General features: G+C 47.6%; 1 protein-coding gene across 4 annotated transcripts in view; it reads right to left on the bottom strand.

The window, feature by feature from the left end:
- The window catches only part of dmrt1 (doublesex and mab-3 related transcription factor 1), a 168,420-nt gene that overhangs the window by 48,150 nt on the left and 97,156 nt on the right, over window positions 1-23,114 (bottom strand). For all 4 annotated transcript variants that reach the window (XR_005461581.1, XM_038804680.1, XM_038804679.1 and 1 more), the window contains one exon: window positions 21,582-21,602. Coding sequence is in view for 3 of the 4 variants with exons in the window: in XM_038804680.1 (XP_038660608.1) it covers window positions 21,582-21,602 (21 nt within the window). In the remaining variant the exon portion in view is untranslated. The remainder of the gene's footprint in view (window positions 1-21,581; window positions 21,603-23,114) is intronic.

Here is a 23,114-nt window from a genome sequence, read left to right on the forward strand (position 1 = left end):
AGCTTAAAGGATTACTTAGTGTTGTATTCTTTGGGGGTTGTATTTGAATCAATGGTTGCTAAAATGTTCACTGTATGTTTCAAAAAGGTTAACTTGAGTTCATAGAATAAACATTGTTTTGCTTTAAAAAATACTTTTCCATTTCTGCTGTCTACACCTGTAGAGTGGGCCGTGTGCTCCCCATACCACAATCTATTAAAAGTTGTGGGTCAGGTGTACTCCATGATACACTTTGGGGTTCTCTAAACCCTGGCCCATAACACTGCACATATGGATTACAGTGGCTCAAAAAGGCAGCTCACCCACCTTCTCTAGGGAAATTAGATGTGGGAAATAAAATTGCTGGCCTAGCCAGCGATGCCCACATCTCGTGAAATGACAAAAAATAAATGACTTTTTGAAACTTGTGTTTTTTATGTGTACACCTGAAAAAAAGAATAGACAGCAAAATGTACAAAAAGCATATTTTATTTTGGCAGATTAGGGATGTAGTCAGAATTTGTCAAATGCAAATTGAACAGGCTGGATTTTACAAGGCACTATGGTCCCAAACCTCCTCTGGCTAAACAGTTGGTGGCGAGTCCGCCCATCAAACTGATGGCTGTCCTGCAACAACTTAACACTGGAAGAAACGTTAACTACTTTAAGACAAGACTTCTGCCACATCTCAGGAGGAGGTTTTGCCTCAGAGAGCTGCTGGCCAATCGGATGGCTGGCAACTCCATCATCCCAGCAGCTCCAAGCAGGTGCATTGGCCACTCCTGGAACTGCTGACAGCAGAATGAAAGCTACCAGGCTTCCTGCAGTGTGCAGGCCTCCCCCTGCCACAGATAAAATACTGGTGGGGTAGGATTAAAACCGTAAGTGGCCATTAATTGGCTCCTTAAGGCCTGAACAGACCTGACTGCCTCCCACAAAATGTCAGACAGGCTGGGGACAGACAGAAAAGCCTCATGCTGAATTTTACAACACCTCCCACCCTCAAAGCAGTTGCCAAATTAGCATAAATCCAGCTAAACATAAAGGGGGGAACAAGTCCCATAGCAAGCGCGTCTAGCCGGATGTTTCCTGGCACTCGCAGCACCGAGAAACACATGGCTATAAAACACCGCGTTAAATAAAGGGCCTCAGTGAAGAACATGCGGCCAAGGTCGCACATAGCCCTGTTTTTAACACCAAGGAATCCACTCACCCAAACACCCCAGTGTGGTGTCCCGATCACAGAGGCCCCTGACACAATCCCCCAAACCCCATACACCCTGCAGCCCCCCCCCCCAAACACCCACACAGGGCACCCCCAGCCCAATCACCAGCACACAGAAAATGGCAGTTTGGCACTGCTAATCCTGGCAGTGCCCCTGCCAGTGAACAGGTGGCATCAGCAGTGCCAGGGTACCACCCTGCACACCCTCAGGGCATGGATACCCTGAGACCCCCACAAGTGCTGTTCCATCTGATCCCCATTTGTGGGGACCAATGCTGAACAACACTCACCCAGGTTCTCCGAGGCAAAAAGGATAGATCACAACGCCTTGGGTACCTTGCAAAACTGTACATTAAAGTGAGACTAGCTGTCTCACTCTAAAATACAGATTTGCTAAAAAGGGGAAGGATTTACATTGCAACGTCTTGCGAGATCGCGTTAGATCTCGCTAGGCGCTGCAAGCTAGGTAGATCCCCGGAGCGGGGTCTCCCGGCTTTTATCAGCCACTCTCCACCGCGGCGAGCTGCTTTTCAGGCATCGCATGGCCATTGGATCGCACCCATAAAGTAGCACATTTTAGGGAAAAACAAGTGAATAGAAAACATGCTCTCAAAAGTATACTTCACAATGGAATGAAGAAATAGAGATCTAGGACGCTAGAGGTAGCATTGTGGATAGCACAATTGCTTCACAGCTCCAGGGTCCCAAGTTTGATTTCGACTTGGGTCACTGTCTGTGTGGAGTCGGCACATCCTCCCTGTGACTGCGTGGGTTTCCTCCGGGTACTCCGGTTTCCTCCCACAGTCCAAAGATGTGCAGGTTGGGTGGATTGGCCATGAAAAATTGTCCAAAATTCTATGATTAACCTAGGACAAAAGTTCGGCGCAACATCGTGGGCCGAAGGGCCTGTTCTGTGCTGTATTTCTCTATATATATCCACAGATCGTCAAACTCTGGATTTCAATTAGAAAAAGCCATCAAAAGGCCAGGTGAAATTTTACACATAGAGGAGCGGAGGTAACAGTGAACTTGTACACGGCACTAGTTAATTCACAATTATAGTCCTGTGCTCGGTTCTGAGTATTTTATACAATCCTAGAAATGAGCACCACACAAAAAGGTGTTGGGCCGGATTCTTCCACCCCACCTACCCCTAGATCGCCATGGGTGGGATGCGGGCCATGAACCTAACAGACCATTGACCTCCGGCGGGAATTTCTGGTTGTGGGTGGGCATGGCCAGAGAATCGTGTCCGTAATGTAGATTTAGCAGAATGGCATCAGAGATGAGAGTATATGTAATTATGAGTAGAAATGTGTGAGGGTTATAAAAACATTTACAAGGGGGAGAAGGCTAAATGACTGTAACCTCTTCAAAAATATAAAAATCGGTTAATAGTGAAAGATTATTTCCACCAGTCAGCAAACCGATAAGTTTAGAATTGGTCCCAAAAGGAAGAGGTCTGAAGGCATTTTCTTTCAGGCAATGGGCTTATGATCCATGTTTTATCATAAGTGCAATGAAGTCAAATGGTGTTCAAAAGGAGATTATATAAAGATTAGGGTAATAATGAAGTGCATGGGCAGGAAAATCAGGGCTGGATCCTTCCGCCGCGCCTGCCACAGGAACGCCACGGGCGAGTCGCAGAAAATGGAAAAGTGATTTGACCTCGGGTAGGATTCTCCGGTTGCCGGGCAGACACGGCCAGAGAGTCCCGCCCTCAGATTACGATAGATAAATGGTGGCATGTAGTATATAGGCAAGAGCACAGCATGATGGTTTGAACTAATGCTGAAATATATGTGGGCCTGGATTTTCTGATAGTCGGGTTTCTCTGTTCCCGCTGGCAGTGCACCCCCCACCCACGAGTTTCCCGGTGGCGTGGCTTCAATGGGAAATCCCATTGACATGTAACAGGAGTAATCTATTTTTATTAGTGTCACAAGTAGGCTTACATACACTGCAATGAAGTTACTGTGAAAATCCCCTAGTTACCACACTCTAGCGCCTCTTCAGGTACATTGAGGGAGAATTCAGAATGTTCAGTTCACCTAACAAACACGACTTTCGAGACTTGTGGGAGGAAGCCGGAGCGCCCGGAGGAAACCTATGCCGATACCCATGGAGACTCTACACAGACAGTGACTCAAGCCGGGAATCGAACCCGGTCCCTGGGGCTGTGAAGCAACAGTGCCACCGTGCCGCCCTAAGTAGAGAATCCACCAGCCAGCGAACAGCAGGCCGCCAAGAAACACGTGGCCAGGGGACTGGAGAATCTAACTTGTACAATGTTCTCCGATCCCCCAGCCCCGTGTTTCTCGGCGGTGTGTCCTTCCCTGGAGGTGCAATTCTCTACTCCCGCTTGTCAATGGGGAGTCACCCCACGCCGCCGGGAAACTCGCGGGTGGGTGCGTGCTACCGATGGGAACAGAGAATCCCAACGGCCGGAGAATTCCTACAGATGTCTGCTAGTTAGGTGCAGTGGTTAGCACTGCTGCCTCACGGTGCCGAGGACCCGGGTTCGATCCCGGGTCACTGTCCTTGTGGAGTTTGAACATTCTCCCCGGGCAGGATTCTCCGACCCCCCGCCGGGTCAGAGAATCGCCGGGGGCTGGCGTGAATCCCGCCCCTGCTGTCTCCGACCGGTTAAAAAGTCGGCGAGGCGTCAATCCCGCCGCCCGCCTTGGAGAATGGCGGGGGCTGACGGGAGGCTATGGACCCTGGTGCTGCCCGTATTCTCCCGGCCGGATGGGCCGAAGTCCCAAGGCTGGGATGGCGAGCTGCCAGCCTGTCCTGCCTGCTGCCCACCAGATGCACCTGGGATGGAAGTGGAGGGGGGGGGGGACTGAGGCGCCGTGGTGTTCTGGGACCTCCTCTACAGGGGGACCTGGGACGGGCCCCAGCACCTCCTCCCCCCTCGGGGTGCCCGATGGCCCCTGGGCCTCTACATGGACCAGCCATCCGACGCCCCCCCCCCCCCCGCGGCACTGCCAGTCCTGGAGGCCCGTGCTGGTATCGACAAGGGTCTGCGGGTTTGCAGCTATGGAGTGCAGGGAGTTGGCCATCCCTGTCTGTGTCTGGGCGACGCCGGCCAGCACCTGAGCAATGGTGCCGATGCCCTCAGCCATGTCCTGCTGAGACTGGGCCATTGCCTGCAGAGGCTGGGCCATTGCCTGCTGAGACTGGGCCACGGCGTTGAGTGCCTCTGCCATCTGCCGCTGGCTCATGGCTTCCTGTGAGAGGGAAGTCATGTCCTGTGCCACACACGCCACCCTCATGGAACGCCCCAGGCCTCGCATCCTGCTCCCCATATCTGACACCGTCGCACCCATTGCCTCCACCGTGGACGCCATCCGTGCGGTTTCGGCCTGGGTGGCACGCATGACCAGCACCACTCCCAGCTCCTGGACGCGGGTGGACTCCTCCACCTGCGTCTGCAGCCACTGCAAGCCAGCCATCATCCTCTTCCTTCGTCCCAGGTTTGGTGGCTGCATCGGGTCTATGGGTGGGTGTGGTAACTCCAGGAACCCGGGACCCATCTGGGCAGATGTTCGCTTGCGCCAGGATGCCCTCCCACCTCCCGGCCCCTCTGCTGCTCCTACCTCCACCTGCTGTACCGGTACGGCTGTGTTGTGCGCACCAGTGAGTGTACCAGACGCCTCATCACTAAAGTGCCTAACCGAGGTGAGTGTCTCTGCGATGGTGGAGGGTGTTGGAGAAAGCAGTGGCGTTGTGGCATGTGCATCGTCAGACTCCGAGTCCATGGTCCCTTGGGGTGGCGCCTCATCTCCACCCGTCTGCTGTGTGTCACTGTCCTGTCTTCCAGGGTAGGAGTGCCCTGGGTAGGGCTGTCCAGGCTCGGCTGCGACATCTGGACTAGGAGCTGGAATACACCATGTAGCACTGCGAGTATACTCCCATTGTTGAATAAGATTATGGCTGATCCATGATCCTGATTCAACCTTCCTTTCTGATCCCCACATCCCATGAGTCCAAAAAACTACTTATCTCAGCCTTGAATATCCCCAAGGACTCAGCATCCGCAGGGCTCTAAAGTAGAGAAATCCAAAGATTCACAACTCCATGTCCGAAATCGCCAGCCCCTTTATCTTGAGACGATATCCATGGATTTTAGACTCTACAGCCAGGGAAAAGAGCCTGTAGGCATCTACCCTGTCAAGCTCTCTCAAACTCTTATATAATGAGATCACCTCTCATTCTTCTAAATTCTGGAAAATATAAGCTTGATTCTACTCAAATTCCACTCATAGGAAAAACGCTCTCTGAAACACTTGGATGTAAGTACTGTACCTGTCTAACAAGCAGACATCTTTTTTCCCTGTAGATTTAGAGTACCCTATTCATTTTCTTTCCAATTAAGAGGCAATTTAGCATGGCCAATCCACCTACCCTACACATCTTTGGGTTATGGTGGTGAGACGCACGCAGACGGGATTCTCCCAAAACCGGCGCGATGGCCGGGAACCGGCGGCAAAACGGTGCGGATCACTCTGGCGTCGGGCCCCCTCAAACGTTGCGTAGTCTCCGGGCCCGAATGGGCTAGCAGCGACGTGACACCATTCGCGAGAGTATCACCCGCCGTGGACACGCTGCGTCACAGCACAGAAACCGGTGGCCCCCCCCCCCCCCCCCCGGAAGACCCGCAAAGATGGCTGGCCGCCGTGCAGCCCCGAGGTTCCAGGAGCGCGACATCGAGGCGCTCCTGGACACAGTTCAGGAGAGGAGGGAGGTGGCAGAGGCTGGATGGCTGAAAAACAGCAGCCATATCCAGACCTACTCCAGCACATGCTTGTATTGGGGCACTTCCTCAGCAAACCAATTGACTTGTATGGGAGCAAATCTCAGGGTAATTACGTAGACAGTGAAGTAAGGCAGTATGAAATGGCTCTTTCCATCCACCCCCAGTACATTAAAGCCATAAAAGATAGTCTATTGTAGATTGGAGCTTTGGTGCTTGTGACAGGCAGTGTGTGTGATGCAGGGTCTTGTGAGGTGATGGCCTTGTCTCCAGGATTGGCAGCTGCAGCTTACTATTGGGAGTTGCCTACATGAAGAGACAGGAACATAAGGTAGAATGCTGAATGGAAGACATACCTTCCAACATAGCATGACCTTTCATGATTCAGTGTTTAAGTGTATAGGAATAAAATTGGGTTTTAGCAAAATGGGCAACAGTGAATCAGCAGCTCATTTTACACCCTGTTTTAATTTATTCCCTTAGATGAGAATATGTTCAGGACATTTGTAAAGCTACCTCTCTGATAAGTATTAATTAAGATAGAAAATTTTCATAAAATCAATCTGATAATTAGCTGTGAAAGTTAACGTGTTAAAAGTGGGAAACTCAGTGCTGTATAATTTGTACATGTAGACTGCCTGACTAGAATAAATAGTTGCCAGGGTAAATATTGCAATGCACACAGTTAAGTATAATAATAATCTTTATTATTGTCACAAGTAGGCATATATTAACACTGCAATGAAGTTACTGTGAAAAGCCCCTGGTCGCCACTCTCCAGCGCTTTTCGGGTACACAGAGGGAGAATTCAGAATGTCTAAATGACCTAAAAGCACGTCTTTCGGGACGAGGAGGAAACTTAAGCACCCGGAGGAAACCCACGCAGGCACGGGGAGAACGTGCAGACTCCGTACAGACAGTGATCCAAGCCGGAAATCGAACCTGGGACCCTAGCGTGGTGAAGCAACAGTGCGAACCACCATGCTACTGTGTCGCCTACAATAATAGATTTTTTAGAAATTCTTATTATTTTGTATGCTCATCTGTTCCAGTATAAAATTATCATATAATAAACAGAAGCCAATGGGACACAGATGGAAGTATTTATCTAGCTGTCATGTGTGGCACACTTTTATTTGTTGCACCTTGATTTATGTACTAACAGCAAGTTATGTCATTGTGTTAAATGAAAGGCTAATTCTTTATCATCTATCTGCAGTTTTTGTTTAATTTCTATCTGAGCCGCAGGGTATCCAGAAGATATTCTCCCAGAGGGACAGGACGGTAGGTCAAAAAACAACTAAAGAGTAAAACAAGATTTGTTTCCATATGTGATACAATATATGAACAATGATGGTGGGAAGGAAATCACCAGGCGAAATCTTATGCCCTTCTTCAGGTGGGGGAGGCATTTAGCCGAGCAGGTGGGGACACTGCCACCTTCCCACCTCCAGCCTGATTAAGTCAGCGGCAAGAAGGGCCATAGACGGCTATCCAGCCCGGCCAATTGATCCCACGACTCCTGGTATTAACTCAACAGCGGGCAGGAAATCCGTCACAGGGAACACAAGGAAACCCTGGCGTGTTTGCTTGCAGGCCCACTGGGAGAGTGCCTTCTCAAGGGAACCAGCATCAGGAAGGTGGCTGGGCCCCTGGAAGCCACCCACTGTCCTCGCAGGACCCCCCCCCCCCCCCCACAACCATTACTCACCTGTGCCCGAGTCCCACTCCGACCTGTGTCCTTGGTGAGTGCTGTACTGGCAGCAGTCGAGTCACTGGATGGGATTGAGAACACCGTTGCCACCACAAGTGAGGGCCCGCACTGAGGGGCAGCATAGCAGCACAGTGAGTAGCACTGTTGCTTCATAGCTCTAGGGTCCCAGGTTCGATTCCTGGCTTGGGTCACTGTCTGTGTGGAGTCTGCACATTCTCCCCGTGTCTGCGTGGGTTTCCTCCCACAAGTGCCAAAAGACGTGCTGTTAAGTAATTTGAACATTCTGAATTCTCCCTCCGAGTACCCAAACAGGCGCAGAAATGTGGCGACTAGGGGCTTTCCACAGTGACTTCATTGCAGTGTTATTTGTAAGCCTACTTGTGACAATAAAGATTATTATAAAGATTATCAACTTTGCCATTTGTGGTGATCCTCAGGTTAAATCACCACCAGTTAGCCCTCCCCCTCAAAGGAGAAAGCAGCTTCTGGTCATCCGGGACTATGACGACTTTACTTTAGCGAGCGGTACTTGCGCACCACCATCCTTTTTGTAAAGGCTTTATAGCTAGCAACTGGTTCTCTTGATGGTCTATACCTAAAATGCTAACCCATCTTTCTTTCAGATGCGGATTATCCAGTTGCTCATCGCTAGCATATTCTGTTTTACTGTATGTGTCTGTTTTAATTTTCTTTTGTCCTTTGTAGCCTTATCACACACAATGCAATTTTTCTTCAAACTCTTCGTTCCAGTCTTTAATTCCTTTGTCATCAAGTCAGTCTATGCTTTGGTGATGTTAATCTCATTGTTCTGGTTAATCGATCAGTCTGAATAATGTTCATTTATTTTCTTAAAATATAATATACATTCTGTTTCATCAATAACCTTATGCTTTCAAAATTACTCATTTAATTACAAGGCTGGTGGATTTCCTGTCAAAACATCAGAATGTGTTAAAGGGTAAACAAAGATGATAAAAACGTAAAATAATTTAAAATGCGGTCGGTTAAGACAGTGTCACAAATTAAAATGCTATACACTCATGACTGCACTCAAATTGTAAAAATGATTTAAATGTTTTCTTAAAACCTACATCATTTTAGTTGGAATTATTGGTTGGAATGAATCCTGGAACTGAACACGAAAATTGTGAAGATTTACTGAATTTTGTTTAAAGAGAAGGCTGCAATTTAAATTAGAAAATTATCTTTATTGCAGTAAGCTGGTGCTGACAATGATCTGGATAAGCTAGTAGACAAATAAGAAGCAGGACTGTTACACACTGAAATTCTGTTTCCTCTGGGTTTAATCTATCCCGATATCTCTAAGAAGAATTACAGGAATTTTACAACAATCAAAAGGAAAGTGCTTAACATTAGTAAATGGAATGCAACATTATTTGCAATCAAACTAGAAACTCCTGGAAATTAGCTGTAAATCGCATAGCCTCTGAAAGAGAGAGATAGGTTACCAGGAGAAATAGATGCGGTGAGGGATCCTTGCCAAAGCTTTAAATGTATCTTCTTTCAGATGCTGACTCTCTTCTGCATTTCAAGCCTCAAAACCAACCAGCACATGAACACAGTCTCATATCTGGATTACTGCTTTCACTGTCTCCCCCAGCTTAGCCTTTTCTTATCATATTCCTCTAATGCTGTTCTGGCATATATACTTTTTTTTCTCCACCCCTTTCTATGCATCTTTAGATCCTTTCTGTTAATTTTGACCACAATTTTAAAAATCGTCATTTTGAACAAGAAAAGGAGGTGCAAATTAGATCTTGCTATGCCACTTATACAGATGTAAAACGGACATAACAATCAAATTCAGGGACCAGTGTCTCATTTTCAACTATTGCCTCATACTGGGTTGGGACATTTTTCAGGTGTCCCTGGTGGCTGCCCTAAACAGGCATTAAGCCCCTTACTTATGTAATTTACAAGCCAGAAAATGCAATATGAGCAGAATTGGGGCAGTGCAAAAAGAAAACCTGTCTGATCCATTGTACGTTAACCCTGTGATTAATTGAGGAATCAATATAATTTGCGCAATGGAGGCCATTGTCCAGAGTGGAAACGACCCAGCAGTGGGACGTCACCAGGTAGAAATAGATAGTCAGGTAATACTGCAGAGACTGCAGTAATATTTGTTTGGTTGGCCTATATCAGACGCTTTTACAAAAAGGGGGGATTCTCCAGCCGCGTCCGCCCGGCGTCCAAAGAATCTCCCCCCACCCCGCCGGGTGAGATCAATGGACTTCTCCATTCATAGAGAAATACAGCACAGAACAGGCCCTTCGGCCTACGATGTTGTGCCGAACTTTTGTCCTAGGTTAATCATAGATCATAGAATTCTGGACACTAAGGGCAATTTATCATGGCCAATCCACCCAACCTGCACATCTTTGGACTGTGGGAGGAAACCGGAGCACCCGGAGGAAACCCACGCACACACGGGGAGGCTGTGCAGACTCCACACAGACAGTGACCCAAGCCGGAATCGAACCTGGGACCCTGGAGCTGTGAAGCAATTGTGCTATCCACAATGCTACCGTGCTGCCCTTAAGAACAAATTAATCTACACTCCATTATTCTACCATAATCCATGTACCTATCCAATAGCCGCTTGAAGGTCCCTAACGTTTCCGACTCAACTACTTCCACAGGCAGTGCATTCCATGCCCCCACTACTCTCTGGGTAAAGAACCTACCTCTGACATCCCCCCTATATCTTCCACCATTTACCTTGAATTTATGTCCCCTTGTAATGGTTTGTTCCACCCGGGGAAAAAGTCTCTGACTGTCTACTCTATCTATTCCCCTAATCATCTTATAAACCTCTATCAAGACACCCCTCATCCTTCTCCGTTCTAATGAGAAAAGGCCTAGCACCCTCAACCTTTCCTCGTAAGACCTACTCTCCATTCCAGGCATCATCCTGGTAAATCTCCTTTGCACCTTTTCCAAAGCTTCCACATCCTTCCTAAAATGAGGTGACCAGAACTGCACACAGTACTCCAAATGTGGCCGTACCAAGGTTTTGTACAACTGCATCATCACCTCACGGCTCTTAAATTCAATCCCTCTGCTAATGAACGCTAGCACACCATAGGCCTTCTTCACAGCTCTATCCACTTGAGTGGCAACTTTCAAAGATCTATGAACATAGACCCCAAGATCTCTCTGCTCCTCTACATTGCCAAGAACCCTACCGTTAACCCTGTATTCCGCATTCATATTTGTCCTTCTAAAATGGACAACCTCACACTTGTCAGGGTTAAACTCCATCTGCCACTTCTCAGCCCAGCTCTGCATCCTATCTATGTCTCTTTGCAGCCGACAATAGCCCTCCTCACTATCCACAACTCCACCAATCTTCGTATCATCTGCAAATTTACTGACCCACCCTTCAACTCCCTCATCCAAGTCATTAATGAAAATCACGAACAGCAGAGGACCCAGAACTGATCCCTGCGGTACGCCACTGGTAACTGGGCTCCAGGCTGAATATTTGCCATCCACCACCACTCTCTGACTTCTATCGGTTAGCCAGTTCGTTATCCAACTGGCCAAATTTCCCACTATCCCATGCCTCCTTACTTCCTGCATAAGCCTACCATGGGGAACCTTATCAAATGCCTTACTAAAATCCACATCCACTGCTTTACCTTCAGCCACATGCTTGGTCACCTCCTCAAAGAGGTCAATAAGACTTGTAAGGCAAGACCTACCCCTCACAAATCCGTGCTGACTATCCCTAATCAAGCAGTGTCTTTCCAGATGCTCAGAAATCCTATCCCTCAGTACCCTTTCCATTACTTTGCCTACCACCAAATTAAGACTAACTGGCCTATAATTCCCAGGGTTATCCCTATTCCCTTTTTTGAACAGGGGCACGACATTCGCCACTCTCCAATCCCCTGGTACAACCCCTGTTGACAGTGAGGATGAAAAGATCATTGCCAGCGGCTCTGCAATTTCATTTCTTGCTTCCCATAGAATCCTTGGATATATCCCGTTAGGCCCAGGGGACTTGTCTATCCTCAAGTTTTTCAAAACGCCCAACACATCTTCCTTCCTAACAAGTATCTCCGAGCTTACCAGTCTGTTTTACACTGTCCTCTCCAACAATATGGCCCCTCTTGTTTGTAAATACTGAAGAAAAGTACTCGTTCAAGACCTCTCCTATCTCTTCAGACTCAATACACAATCTCCCGCTACTGTCCTTGATCGGACCTACCCTCACTCTAGTCATTCTCATATTTCTCACATATGTGTAAAAGGCCTTGGGGTTTTCCTTTATCCTACCCGCCAAAGATTTTTCATGCCCTCTCTTAGCTCTCCTAATTCCTTTCTTCAGTTCCCTCCTGGCTATCTTGTATCCCTCCAGCGCCCTGTCTGAACCTTGTTTCCTCAGCCTTACATAGGTCTCCTTCTTCCTCTTAACAAGACATTCGGGCAGCACGGTGGCCTAGTGGTTAGCACAACCGCCTCACGGCGCTGAGGTCCCATGTTCGATCCCGGCTCTGGGTCACTGTCCGTGTGGAGTTTGCACGTTCTCCCCGTGTCTGCGTGGGTTTCACCCCCACAACCCAAAGATGTGCAGAGTAGGTAGATTGGCCACACTAAATTGCCCCTTAATTGGAAAAAATAATTGGGTAATCTAAATTTAAAAAAAAAAAACAAGACATTCAACCTCTCTTGTCAACCAGAGTTCCCTCACTCAACCATCTCTTCCCTGCCTGACAGGGACATACATATCAAAGACACGCAGTACCTGTTCCTTGAACAAGTTCCACATTTCACTTGTGTCCTTCCCTGACAGCCTATGTTCCCAACTGATGCACTTCAATTCTTGTCTGACAGCATTGTATTTACCCTTCCCCCAATTGTAAACCTTGCCCTGTTGCACGCACCTATTCCTCTCCATTACTAAAGTGAAAGTCACAGAATTGTGGTCACTACCTCCAAAATGCTCCCCCACTAAAAGATCTATCAACTGCCCTGGTTCATTACCAAGTACCAAATTCAATATGGCCTCCCCTCTGGTCGGACAATCTACATACTGTGTTCGAAAAGTTTCTGGACACTGCACAAACACCACCCCATCCAAACTATTTGATCTAAAGAGTTTCCACTCAATGTTTGGCAAGTTGAAGTCACCCATGACTACTACCCTGTGACTTCTGCACCTTTCCAAAATCTGTTTCCCAATCTGGTCCTCCACATCTCTGCTGCTATTGGGGGGCCTATAGAAAACTCCCAACAATGTAACTGCTCCTTTCCTATTTCTGACTTCAACCCATACTACCTCAGTAGGCAGATCCTCCTCGAACTGCCTTTCTGCAGCTGTTATACTATCTTTAATTAACAATGCCCACCCCCCACCTCTTTTACCATCCTCCCTAATCTTGTTGAAACATCTATAACCAGGGACCTCCAACAACCATTTCTGCCCCTCTTCTATATAAGTTTCCGTGATGGCCACCACATCGTAGTCCCAAGTACCGATCCATGCCTTAAGTTCATGCACCTTATTCCTCATGCTTCTTGCATTGAAGTATACACACTTCAACCCATCTCCTTGCCTGCAAGTACTCTCCTTTGTCAGTGTTACCTTCCCCATTGCGTCACTACACGCTTTGGCATCCTGAATATCGGCTTCCTTAGTTGCTGGACTACAAATCCGGTTCCCATTCCCTTGCCAAATTAGTTTAAACATTGTCTGGGTGTCACCCATGGTGTTCTTGTGGCGTTTGTGGTGGAAGAATCCAGCCTGATAGAATCACGCAAGTGTCCAGCCATAACCCAATACTTGTGAATTAGTAAACATGCACCATGTGTTGCGCAGGTGTTCGGTGTGGATACTGTTTAAATGGCGAGTGTGACAAGTGTTAACTTGGTCACTTACAGCATTAAGAGATGCTCTGCTCTTTTATGTCCCGTTTGTTTGTCACTGTTTTGAATGGGCTAACAGTACAGATTTAAAAAGCTGAGAGGAAACAATGTGTAGCATACAAACCTGATTCAGCTGTTGAGTTTAGAACATAGAAAAATACAGTAAAGAACAGGCCCTTCGGCCCACGATGATGTGCCAAACTTTTGTCCTAGATTAAGAACAAATTAATCTGCACCCCATCATTCTACTGTAATCCATGTACCTATCCAAGACACTTTTTGGTCACATTACCTTTATAACTTTCTTCAACTCCATCAGCTCCTTTCTCATTTGGATCTAGGTTTTGTGGATTCTGGAGACGGCATTATACCATTCCAGGAATCATAAACAATTCTGCTCTGTAGGGGGTGCCTTGGAATGCCATGCATGCATCTCATCTCCTACAATACGAAATACTGTGATGCTCCATTTGGTTCAAGTGTGCTATAATATGAATCTCTTAACTCCATTCACCTTGAACAGCAAGATGATGCTGTTCCAACTCCAAACTCTGATCATCTTAAAAAGGCTGTTGCTGGCATTTGAATATTTGCAGATGTGATACCATAGGCAGGATTCACTGTTCTCGGACGCCGATATCGTAAGCGGTGATCGGGTGGAGAATCCCTTCCGACCCCCAAATCGGGGGCGCCGCCGGTTTGACGCTGATTTTCCATTCTCCGCTCCCTCCAAAATGGCGTTGTCACATCCCACATCTTTGGAATGGTGTTGGAGCACCACCTGGAGGCCCTCCCTTGATGGGCAGTGTTCCAGACCGCGGGGGGGGGGGGGATGTGTGGTTTCCCGGGCTTCCCGGAACCCGGTGTGGTGGCTGTGTCCAGCGCCGCCACAGTCGGCCGGGAGCCGTTCAGCGCCGATTTTGGCGTCGTAAAAGGCCACAGTTCACATGCCGCCGTCAGCACTTAACCTGACAAACAGTGAACCAGCCCCATATTTGAGTGATGACCAAGCTCGCTGTCAGACCCGCACAAGGCCACAGCAGTATTGCGGCCAAAATATATAACTACCAGCCAGGTCAAACTATAGGGTGACCATAAACACAAGTAATTGGTGGAAATCCCACCATTCCGTTTCAATCCTACTACTTCACCTCTCTCTTGGGCTGCTAACCCAATTTTCAATTCAGACTATTCTACATGTGCTTTATCCTTCCCTACTTTTCCAAATGACAATCTTTTTGTTAAAAAAAGCAGTGACAATTTAGACTCAGGCCAGGATTCTCCGTCTGGGAGACTATGGAGCAAATTTTCTGCCTCCCCAGCTGTTTCTCAGCTGTGCGCCGTCACCGGCAACAGGATTCTCTGTTCCCGCCACTGGCCAATGGGATTTCCCATTATAGGCATCCCACGCTGCCGGGAAACCTGCAGGAAGGGGTGCGCTGCTGGCGGGATGGAGAATGCCGTCGGCGGAGAATTAATCTCTATGTTCTCCCGCTGGAGGTGGACTAGAACTTATTTGTGCTCCCTATCAGGAAGCAATTCGGTATCACTCTTGAGCACCCCGAGGTTTGAGAGTCCTTCAATAGAGAGCCTTTCACCTCATCATCATAGCCTTGGCTTAGCAAGAGGTGTAAGTGCTCCAAGTTTATAATAGCTTATCTTGTGCATCAGGGGTAGGAGACCATTGGGAGGCTTACGGAAATTATCACAATGTCAGGAGGGAGAGACTGAGGGTCTGGGAGTGGCCAAGATTGGTGCTGAGTACTTGCTTTTTATTTTATTTTAAAATATATTTATTGAAATTATACATTTTAAAGAATGACGCAACAAAGTTACAAAATAATACATCTTCAGAAATAGGAAGAAAAACGATTTAATATACATGATTAGATTGGAACAGGAGACCGACATCACCATCGGCTCAATATAATCATTAGACAAGATTAGATACTCAAAAAGCCTCATCAGCAAGCGAGGGACAGACAGGATGAAGTCATAAAAACAAGACAAAATGGTGCACCTCTCATGCCCACAATCACCACGTAAATCTCCCCGTGCCATGGTCGTGTGCGCACCAATGTACATCGCCCTCAACTCCGGCAATGCCAAAAGCATCGCCAATCCATCGCAACCTCCTCTCTTCAGATACCAGACCCATCTGCACCCATGTGGATTCATCCTTACAAAAGCAAAAGAGAATGCACAAAAATCCCAAACCAGGCGCTAGGCAGAACCAAAATCATTCCAGGCAAATGCAAGGAGAGGACTGGCAGTGAAAAGTTCAGATTTGGATCAAACCAGCGGGATCTCCCAGCCAACATGGGAATGGGAGCCGAATGCCCCACACGCATTCTGAATCCAACCAAGAGAGAGAGAGAGAGACCCAAGCACAGCAAAAGAAAGGGGAGGAAACTCAACCTCAAGGGAGAGTCAGAAGAAGAAGCCCAGTCCTCCCCATGATAAAGTAATCTGCCAAGGACATTGCAGGATAAAGACATGGGCCGGGATTCTCCGAGCCCCCGCGCCGCAATCGGGCCCGGCACGGGGGCGGAGAATGAGGCATCGGACCCGTAACGCCTTTGGCTGATTCTCCGGCGACCAGAGGCCCCAAATTGCCACAAAATCCCGTTAGATAGCGTGGTGTTTCTTGGCACTGCGCGTGCCGGGTAACACCCAGCTAAAGCCGCTGGACACAGGACTCTTTTGCATTTTGGTTGGATTGCGCCCATGGATTCTTAAATTCAATAATTTAAAAAGAAACAATATAAATAATGAATGCTAAAAAGAAAAACTAACCTGAAACAGATTAGCTCTAACTGGGGTGCTATCCTCAATCTAAGTGAGGACTGAACTAACCTTACCAATCCAACCATCCACCCCGCCCGCAATCATCCTCCCCAATAACGAAAAGGAGTCATCTGCACAAATCATGGGCGCGATTCTCCCAAACAGGGAGAAATCGTAAGGCTGGCGTCAAAAACGGGCGGGTTTGACGCCAGCCTCCCCCTCCCCGACCAGGAACCGATTCTGGTCCCCGGTCGGGGCAAGCATGCCGCGGCCGTGAACTCCGGCATCGCGGGCTTAACGAATTTCGTTAAGCCCGCTTGCCAGAGTTTGCGACGGCTGACGCGTCACATGACGTCAGCCGCGCATGCGCGGATGACGTCATCGCGCATTTGCGCGAAACCCGCGCATGCGCGGGCCGGGATGCCCCTCAGCCGCCCCGCGAATTGGTACAGCAGGGCGGCGGAAGGAGAAAGAGTGCGCGGGATTCGGACCCGCTGCCCGCGATCGGTGCCCACCGATCGCGGGCCCATGGCACCCTTGGCACGGCCGTGGTACTGCCGTGCCAATCGGTGCCAAGATCCGAACTTTACGGCCGTTTTTACGAACGGCCAGACCAGGTGTGTTTGCCGTTCGTAAAAACGGCCGTAAAGGGCTTGGACTTCGGCCCATCGGCCAGCTGAGAATCGCTGCTCGCCGTAAAAAAACGGCGGCAGCGATTCGTGTCGGGAGTCAGGCGGGGGAAAATAGCGGGAGGGCGTCAGACTAGCGTGGCCGTAAAAATTTACGATCCCCGCTATTCTCCGCACCGTCGTGAGTGCTGAGAATTGCGCCCCATATTCTTCATAATTGACTCAATAAGATTCTGCCAGATCAGAATAATCAACGATACAGGACATCATGCTCACATTTCGCACCTCCCTGAAGGAAAAAAGACAGCAACAAAAAATCAGTAACATGATCAACTGGGAGAAACATCCAGGATAACAGAACAACAGGACAATTTCCAGGATAAGATATATTCCATGTTGCACGAGAAGACTGAGTATAAGACAGCATCAATGAGCACTCTTCGGGATCTCCCAAGTATTCAACATTCAAAGCACAAGACACCACACCATTTTTCAGAGACTCAGGCAGTCCAAAACCTAGACCCCAGCCGGGGGGAATGACCAGGCCGGCTCGGCCTTTCCCAGCCCCTCATGACAAACATCGAAAATAGGGCAACAAGGGATCAACGATCGGTGTGCCAAACCGACCGCCGCCCTCGAAGACAGGACACACTGTGCTCCATCGAATCTAATACATCCAACCTTCAAATCAGTATTACCAAAACATGGCAACCAATTTACAAACACAATCGGGAACTTGTCTTTCACTTCTCTCAGGGGCCGGACTCAGAGGCACATCCTGCCCAGCTCCCCTCTCCCGAACCAGACAGGATGAACGACACACCATGCAACAAGATTTTCACAACACCATGGCGGGCCCTCACCAGGGAAAGTGCTCTTTAAAGTGCCAGAAGCTTCTCATGCGCCTCCACCACTTTCATTAAAGTACCCGCAATTCTTTAAAGTGAGCTTTAATGACCTGCACCATAGAGCCAAAGTCTTAGGCAAGACAATAGCCGGGATTCTCCATTCCGGAGCCTGTGCTCCCACCTCTGGGGAATCACGCCTGGTCTCTCTGGGGCAAGGCACAGTATGCGGGTTTCTCGTCTTTACCAAGCTAATTTATGCATGCGGAAAGAGCTCGCTGGATTCCATTGGAATCCTGGTATCGGGCCGCCATATTGAGCGGCATTGAATGGAGAATCGAGGCCAATATCTCTGTGCCATCATCCAGGTGCATGCAGCACCACCAGTGTGAGGTGCAACTTAGCTGCAACTAAGTCACTGCAAGCTGAGCCCCAGCCAAGCCCACTCCGACCACCAGAAACAAATGAGGATTTCAACATTTTATCTCAGCTCTTACAGAAACACCAATCAGGAACTTTCAGGGACACAGCATATGCCATGAAACCTAGAAAAAGACAAACATGAAGTGCACACAAGGACAAAATGACGGATTAATGGATGAGCAGAGCCAAAGCTCCCTGAAACACGACCGCTTCGACGCTCACATCACGTGACCGGCCTGCTTTTTATTTTACTTGCACCATGTTGTGTATTAGTTTTCCTGGAGACTGGCACCAGCTGCGTCAGGGTAAACCAAAGCTGCAGCAGGAAGCTAAAGCAGGTGTGAGGCCCTGCATTACATACAAAAGAACTATCACCTGCTTCAGGCATTTTGGATAAACAATGTCCTGTTTGTCCCTTCCCAATATCGTAGGCAGCAGCGCTCCAGTCAGAACTGTACATCAGCCTCCTGCCTGACATTTTGGTTCCTTAGAAGCCGACGTAACACCTGAAGAACAGGTGCTGCACAGCACAATTTAACCTCCGATAGCTCTACTGTTCATGTACTTGGAAGACTCTTGGACTCAATATGGCGAACAGCTTTATCTGTCACAAGCTCACTTTCCAGTGTGATTAGAGCCATCTCTACTTTAATAATATATGGCCCTCATGAGCAAAGGCACCATCGACGGACAGTCCAAAGGCAGTTCTAGTTCTGTAAGAAGTCTTACAACACCAGGTTAAAGTCCAACAGGTTTGTTTCAAACACAACTTTAACCTGGTGTTGTAAGACTTCTTACTGTGCTCACCCCAGTCCAACGCCGGCATCTCCACATCAAGTTCTAGTTCTGCCACAGAAAGAGATGGTCCACAATGGTGAAAGCTCCAACGTTTGAAAAATCCCAAACAGAAAAGAGCCGACCAAAGACATGAGAAAAAAATTGGGCTCTAAGTTAATGATCTAGCTGCACGGAGATACCAAGGGGAGCACAGGCGTTGTAATGAGCAGTTGGACGAGGCAGCTCAGTCATTCATGCCCAGTCCATCTTCATAACGTCACGCAGTTCAAGCTGGTATTTGCAGTGTCACTGTACAAGAAATGCTGCAGAAGGGCCATATTCTCCAATGTGCCATTCTGGGAACGGTACAAGAATCTGCCTCAATGGATGACGGGTCATCTGGAAGTTTGAGAAGCTTCCGGTACGCCATGTAGATAATCTGGCACCAGCTGGCTTTTCAAGCACTCAGCAGTTGGTTCTGAATTACCCTCCCTCAAACGGAAACATTTTGTTGTCTCCAGACAGCAAATCTTCCTCCTCGTCGGACCCCTGAGAGAAGAATCTAAGTGGGATGGGCCTGATCTCTCTCTGTAATTCAAGCAGAAGCTCTGTAGAAACACCATGAATTGGTTCTTGTGCATCCACAGTGCTCTCCACAATATTCATGGACTCTATAATAAATGACTGGAATTAGTTTAGAACATAGAACATACAGTGCAGAAGGAGGCCATTCGGTCCATTGAGTCTGCACCGACCCACTTAAGCCCTCACTTCCGACCTATCCCCGTAACCCAATAACCCATCCTAACCTTTTTTGGACGCAAAGGGCAATTTAGCATGTCCAATCCACCTAACCTGCATGTCTTTGGACTGTGGGAGGAAACCGGAGCACCCGGAGGAAACCCACGCAGGCACGGGGAGAACGTACAGACTCCGCACAATGTCCCAGCGGGGAATCGAACCTGGGACCCTGGCGCTGTGAAGCCACAGCGCTAGCCACTTGTGCTGCCCCTAAGTGACTGAGATTTACCCGTGAACACAAAGATGGGTAGCAGACATAAACCATTAGTTTTATGTCCATATGCTGGAAAGCATATAAAATATTAAAGAGCACGATTTACATGTGTTTAGAGATTTTATCGTATGATTTTGGTCCTTTGTACATTACGTTCACGTGCATTGCTTTTTTTGCTTGAGTTATCGCAGATAAAGTAAATACACTTACTGTGTGAATCCAGGGTGGATGTTTTGACATCAGGCACAATTTTGCAGAGTTTCCCAGTTGTTCCTCTGGTCAGGTTAGAGTTCTTCAGCGACCAATCAGCACAATCCTGTCTTTCTTCTTTGAGTGCTGCACTGGATTTTACTTTTCAGCAACTGCCTCAGCCCATTAACTCTTTTCCTGTACAATTTGACAAAGCTCGAACATTTTGTTTGGAGTATTTTTGTTACAGTTTTCCCAGTGTGTGCTCTTCCTTTTGAGAGCGACAGCAAACTGACTGTTCCAGGACACTGAATAGGGTGCAGCATTAACGAGGAAGTGCGTGTGTGTATGAAGCTTTTCTGGTGCTATTTTAACAAAGGCATTATCAGCAGGATCGTCTCTGAGGGGCCTTAATGCCCACAATTCAGACTACTCATCAGTTCCCACCAGCCACCTATTACAATTCAATACCTTTCTTGAAACTCAAAGGAAAATTAATTTTACGGCATACAGCACTGGTTATATAGGTCAGCATATTCTAGGTGCAATGCCTGTGATTTGTCAATAATACTGCTGATGCGTGTGTGGTTTAGCCAGAAATTCCACCTGTAACGTATTCAGGGCCTTTCACTTGTTATAATATTTACATGACATGTTCTGCAGTGCTAATGCAAGGAGGAACCACAGCGCCGCGATCCAATTGCCACGCTGCACCTGAAAGTCAACTCACCACGGCGCAGGTGACTGATAAAAGCGGGGGGGACCCCCACCCGAGTGCCAGCCTGGTACTGCCAAGATGCCCAGGTGACACTGCCAAGATGCCAAGCTGGCATTTTTGTGCACGCAGGATCCGGCCAGGGGTGCCCTGCATGGGTGTGGGGGTCAGGGCTCACTTCAGGGGACTCGGAGATCGGGACGCCTTTTAAAAAAAAGCATCCCGATCTCTTGCTACACTGGGGTGTTCTGGCGAGCGGAGCACTTCAGTGTACAAAACGGGGCCTCGGCCACCCGTTCTTCGCTGAGGCATCTTATACAACGCAAGTCGCCAGGAAACAAGCAGCTAAACGCGCTTGCTATGGGTCTTTGTTCCCAATTTGTTGAATCGTGCCCACAATGTTGAAAGTCATATTTAGTATGTCTCAGCTACAAGATGTACAGGCAAACCTTGGTAAAAGACAAGGTTTAAAAAGCACAAAATGAGGAGAAACATAAAATTAGTACATGCAGCTGAAGCACATGGACAAAAATACTCAGAAGAATCAAGGTCTGAAAGCATTTTGAAAAATTGAGAGATGAGAAATTGCTGTGCAGAGACTAATAAATTGGAAAAACATGAGTACGTACCTTCTCATCACTTTCATTTCTCTGAAAATGAAAACATATGCAACATAAATAAACCCTTTCACACAGATATGCAATGTAAAGTCTGACAAAGGCAACTTGTTTTTAACAAACTTGCCTCCGTCCATGAGTCAAAAGCAAATAATAGGAATGTTAAACGGTGCCAAATTATCATGCTGTTTGTATTTTTAAGTACTGGTTTAGCACTCAATCATTATACAGATAACAAGTCATCAATCAGTACATAGGTATTGCAGGGCTTCTATGCAGAACTACCGATGAGCATTGAGAGAATTTGAAGTCAAACATTCACTAATAAAACAAGGAAGCAATGTACAGCTGATTGGTAATCAAACACAATGGCCTTGCTAATAATAGTGGTAGGTTACATTGGTAATGTGGAGAGATGGGATGGAGTTCTGGTTAGGATGCGCTGAAGTTTTAACTCCACGCTGTGCATCTATTTATTTTCCCAATAGGTTCCCCACCCAAAGGCAAACTGATCAACAGACCTGGTTCCCAGTCAGGCAGGAAATACATTGCAGAAAAGGAGTTTGGCACATTAGTGGGAGTGCTGGATTTAGGGAGAGGAGAGGGGAGGTGAGAGGGAGCGAGTTGTAATCCCTTAGCACGGGTCAGATGGCACGGAGTGTTCAGATAGTATGGCGGGGGGGAGAGAGACCAAACAGAGGTTTACCTGCTCACATTGTTACGGACAGCACAAGGTAGAGTGGGGAGGAGAGTGTGTGTGGAGAGAATCTAATTTAAAACAAAGCGAGAAAACAAAAGGCACGTTGAGGTAGAGGGATAAGGGGATGAACAGATGTAGAGTGGGCAGCTGAATTAGTAAGATCAATTTTTAACATATCTAAACTACTAAACAAAGTGAAATTAATTTAATAGTACTACTTCAAAATGCTTCCTTTAATTCAAAGGACTAAAAGGACCCTTAAAAATTTTTTTTTACATGTCAAGTAACACAAAAGACAAAGTTCCTGGTTCTCCCTCCCATCCTGCTCAGCTTGGATGAGTTCTTGGAACACCAACACATTCAAGTATACAGGACAAGTGTTGATAAATCGGATTGGTGCGAGATATGGGGTAGTTTTTTTCAATGAAGACTTGATGGGCCGAGTGCCCTTTTCTGCACAGTACATCTCCAGGACTCTGTGCCTCCAGTTGGTGAGGGGTCCTGGCACAAGGCCTCTGCTAGTTTATAGAAATACCCCACATTTGGGGGGGGCTTTTGGACCAATTTCAGAAAATAAACTAAAATAAAAGTGTCTGGGATACTTCTCGACCCTCATTTCTATTCAATGAATGTGGCGATGTCCAGCACTCTTCCAGGCCCAACCTGCAGGGGGAGTTCCAGATATCCAAAGGCATATAAACAGCTTGAAACCTATCAGATTCCATTCCTATTATCCTCAACCTTGTAGTTGCGATATCAATGTGCCCTGTGGAAAAAGGTCCGAAACAATACCCCAAATCTCCTCACACAAACCATTGTTTTCACACAATCAGCATTTCACTGCC

This window comes from Scyliorhinus canicula, chromosome 8 (genome assembly GCF_902713615.1).
Source record: "Scyliorhinus canicula chromosome 8, sScyCan1.1, whole genome shotgun sequence".
Taxonomy (NCBI): Eukaryota; Metazoa; Chordata; class Chondrichthyes; order Carcharhiniformes; family Scyliorhinidae; genus Scyliorhinus; species Scyliorhinus canicula.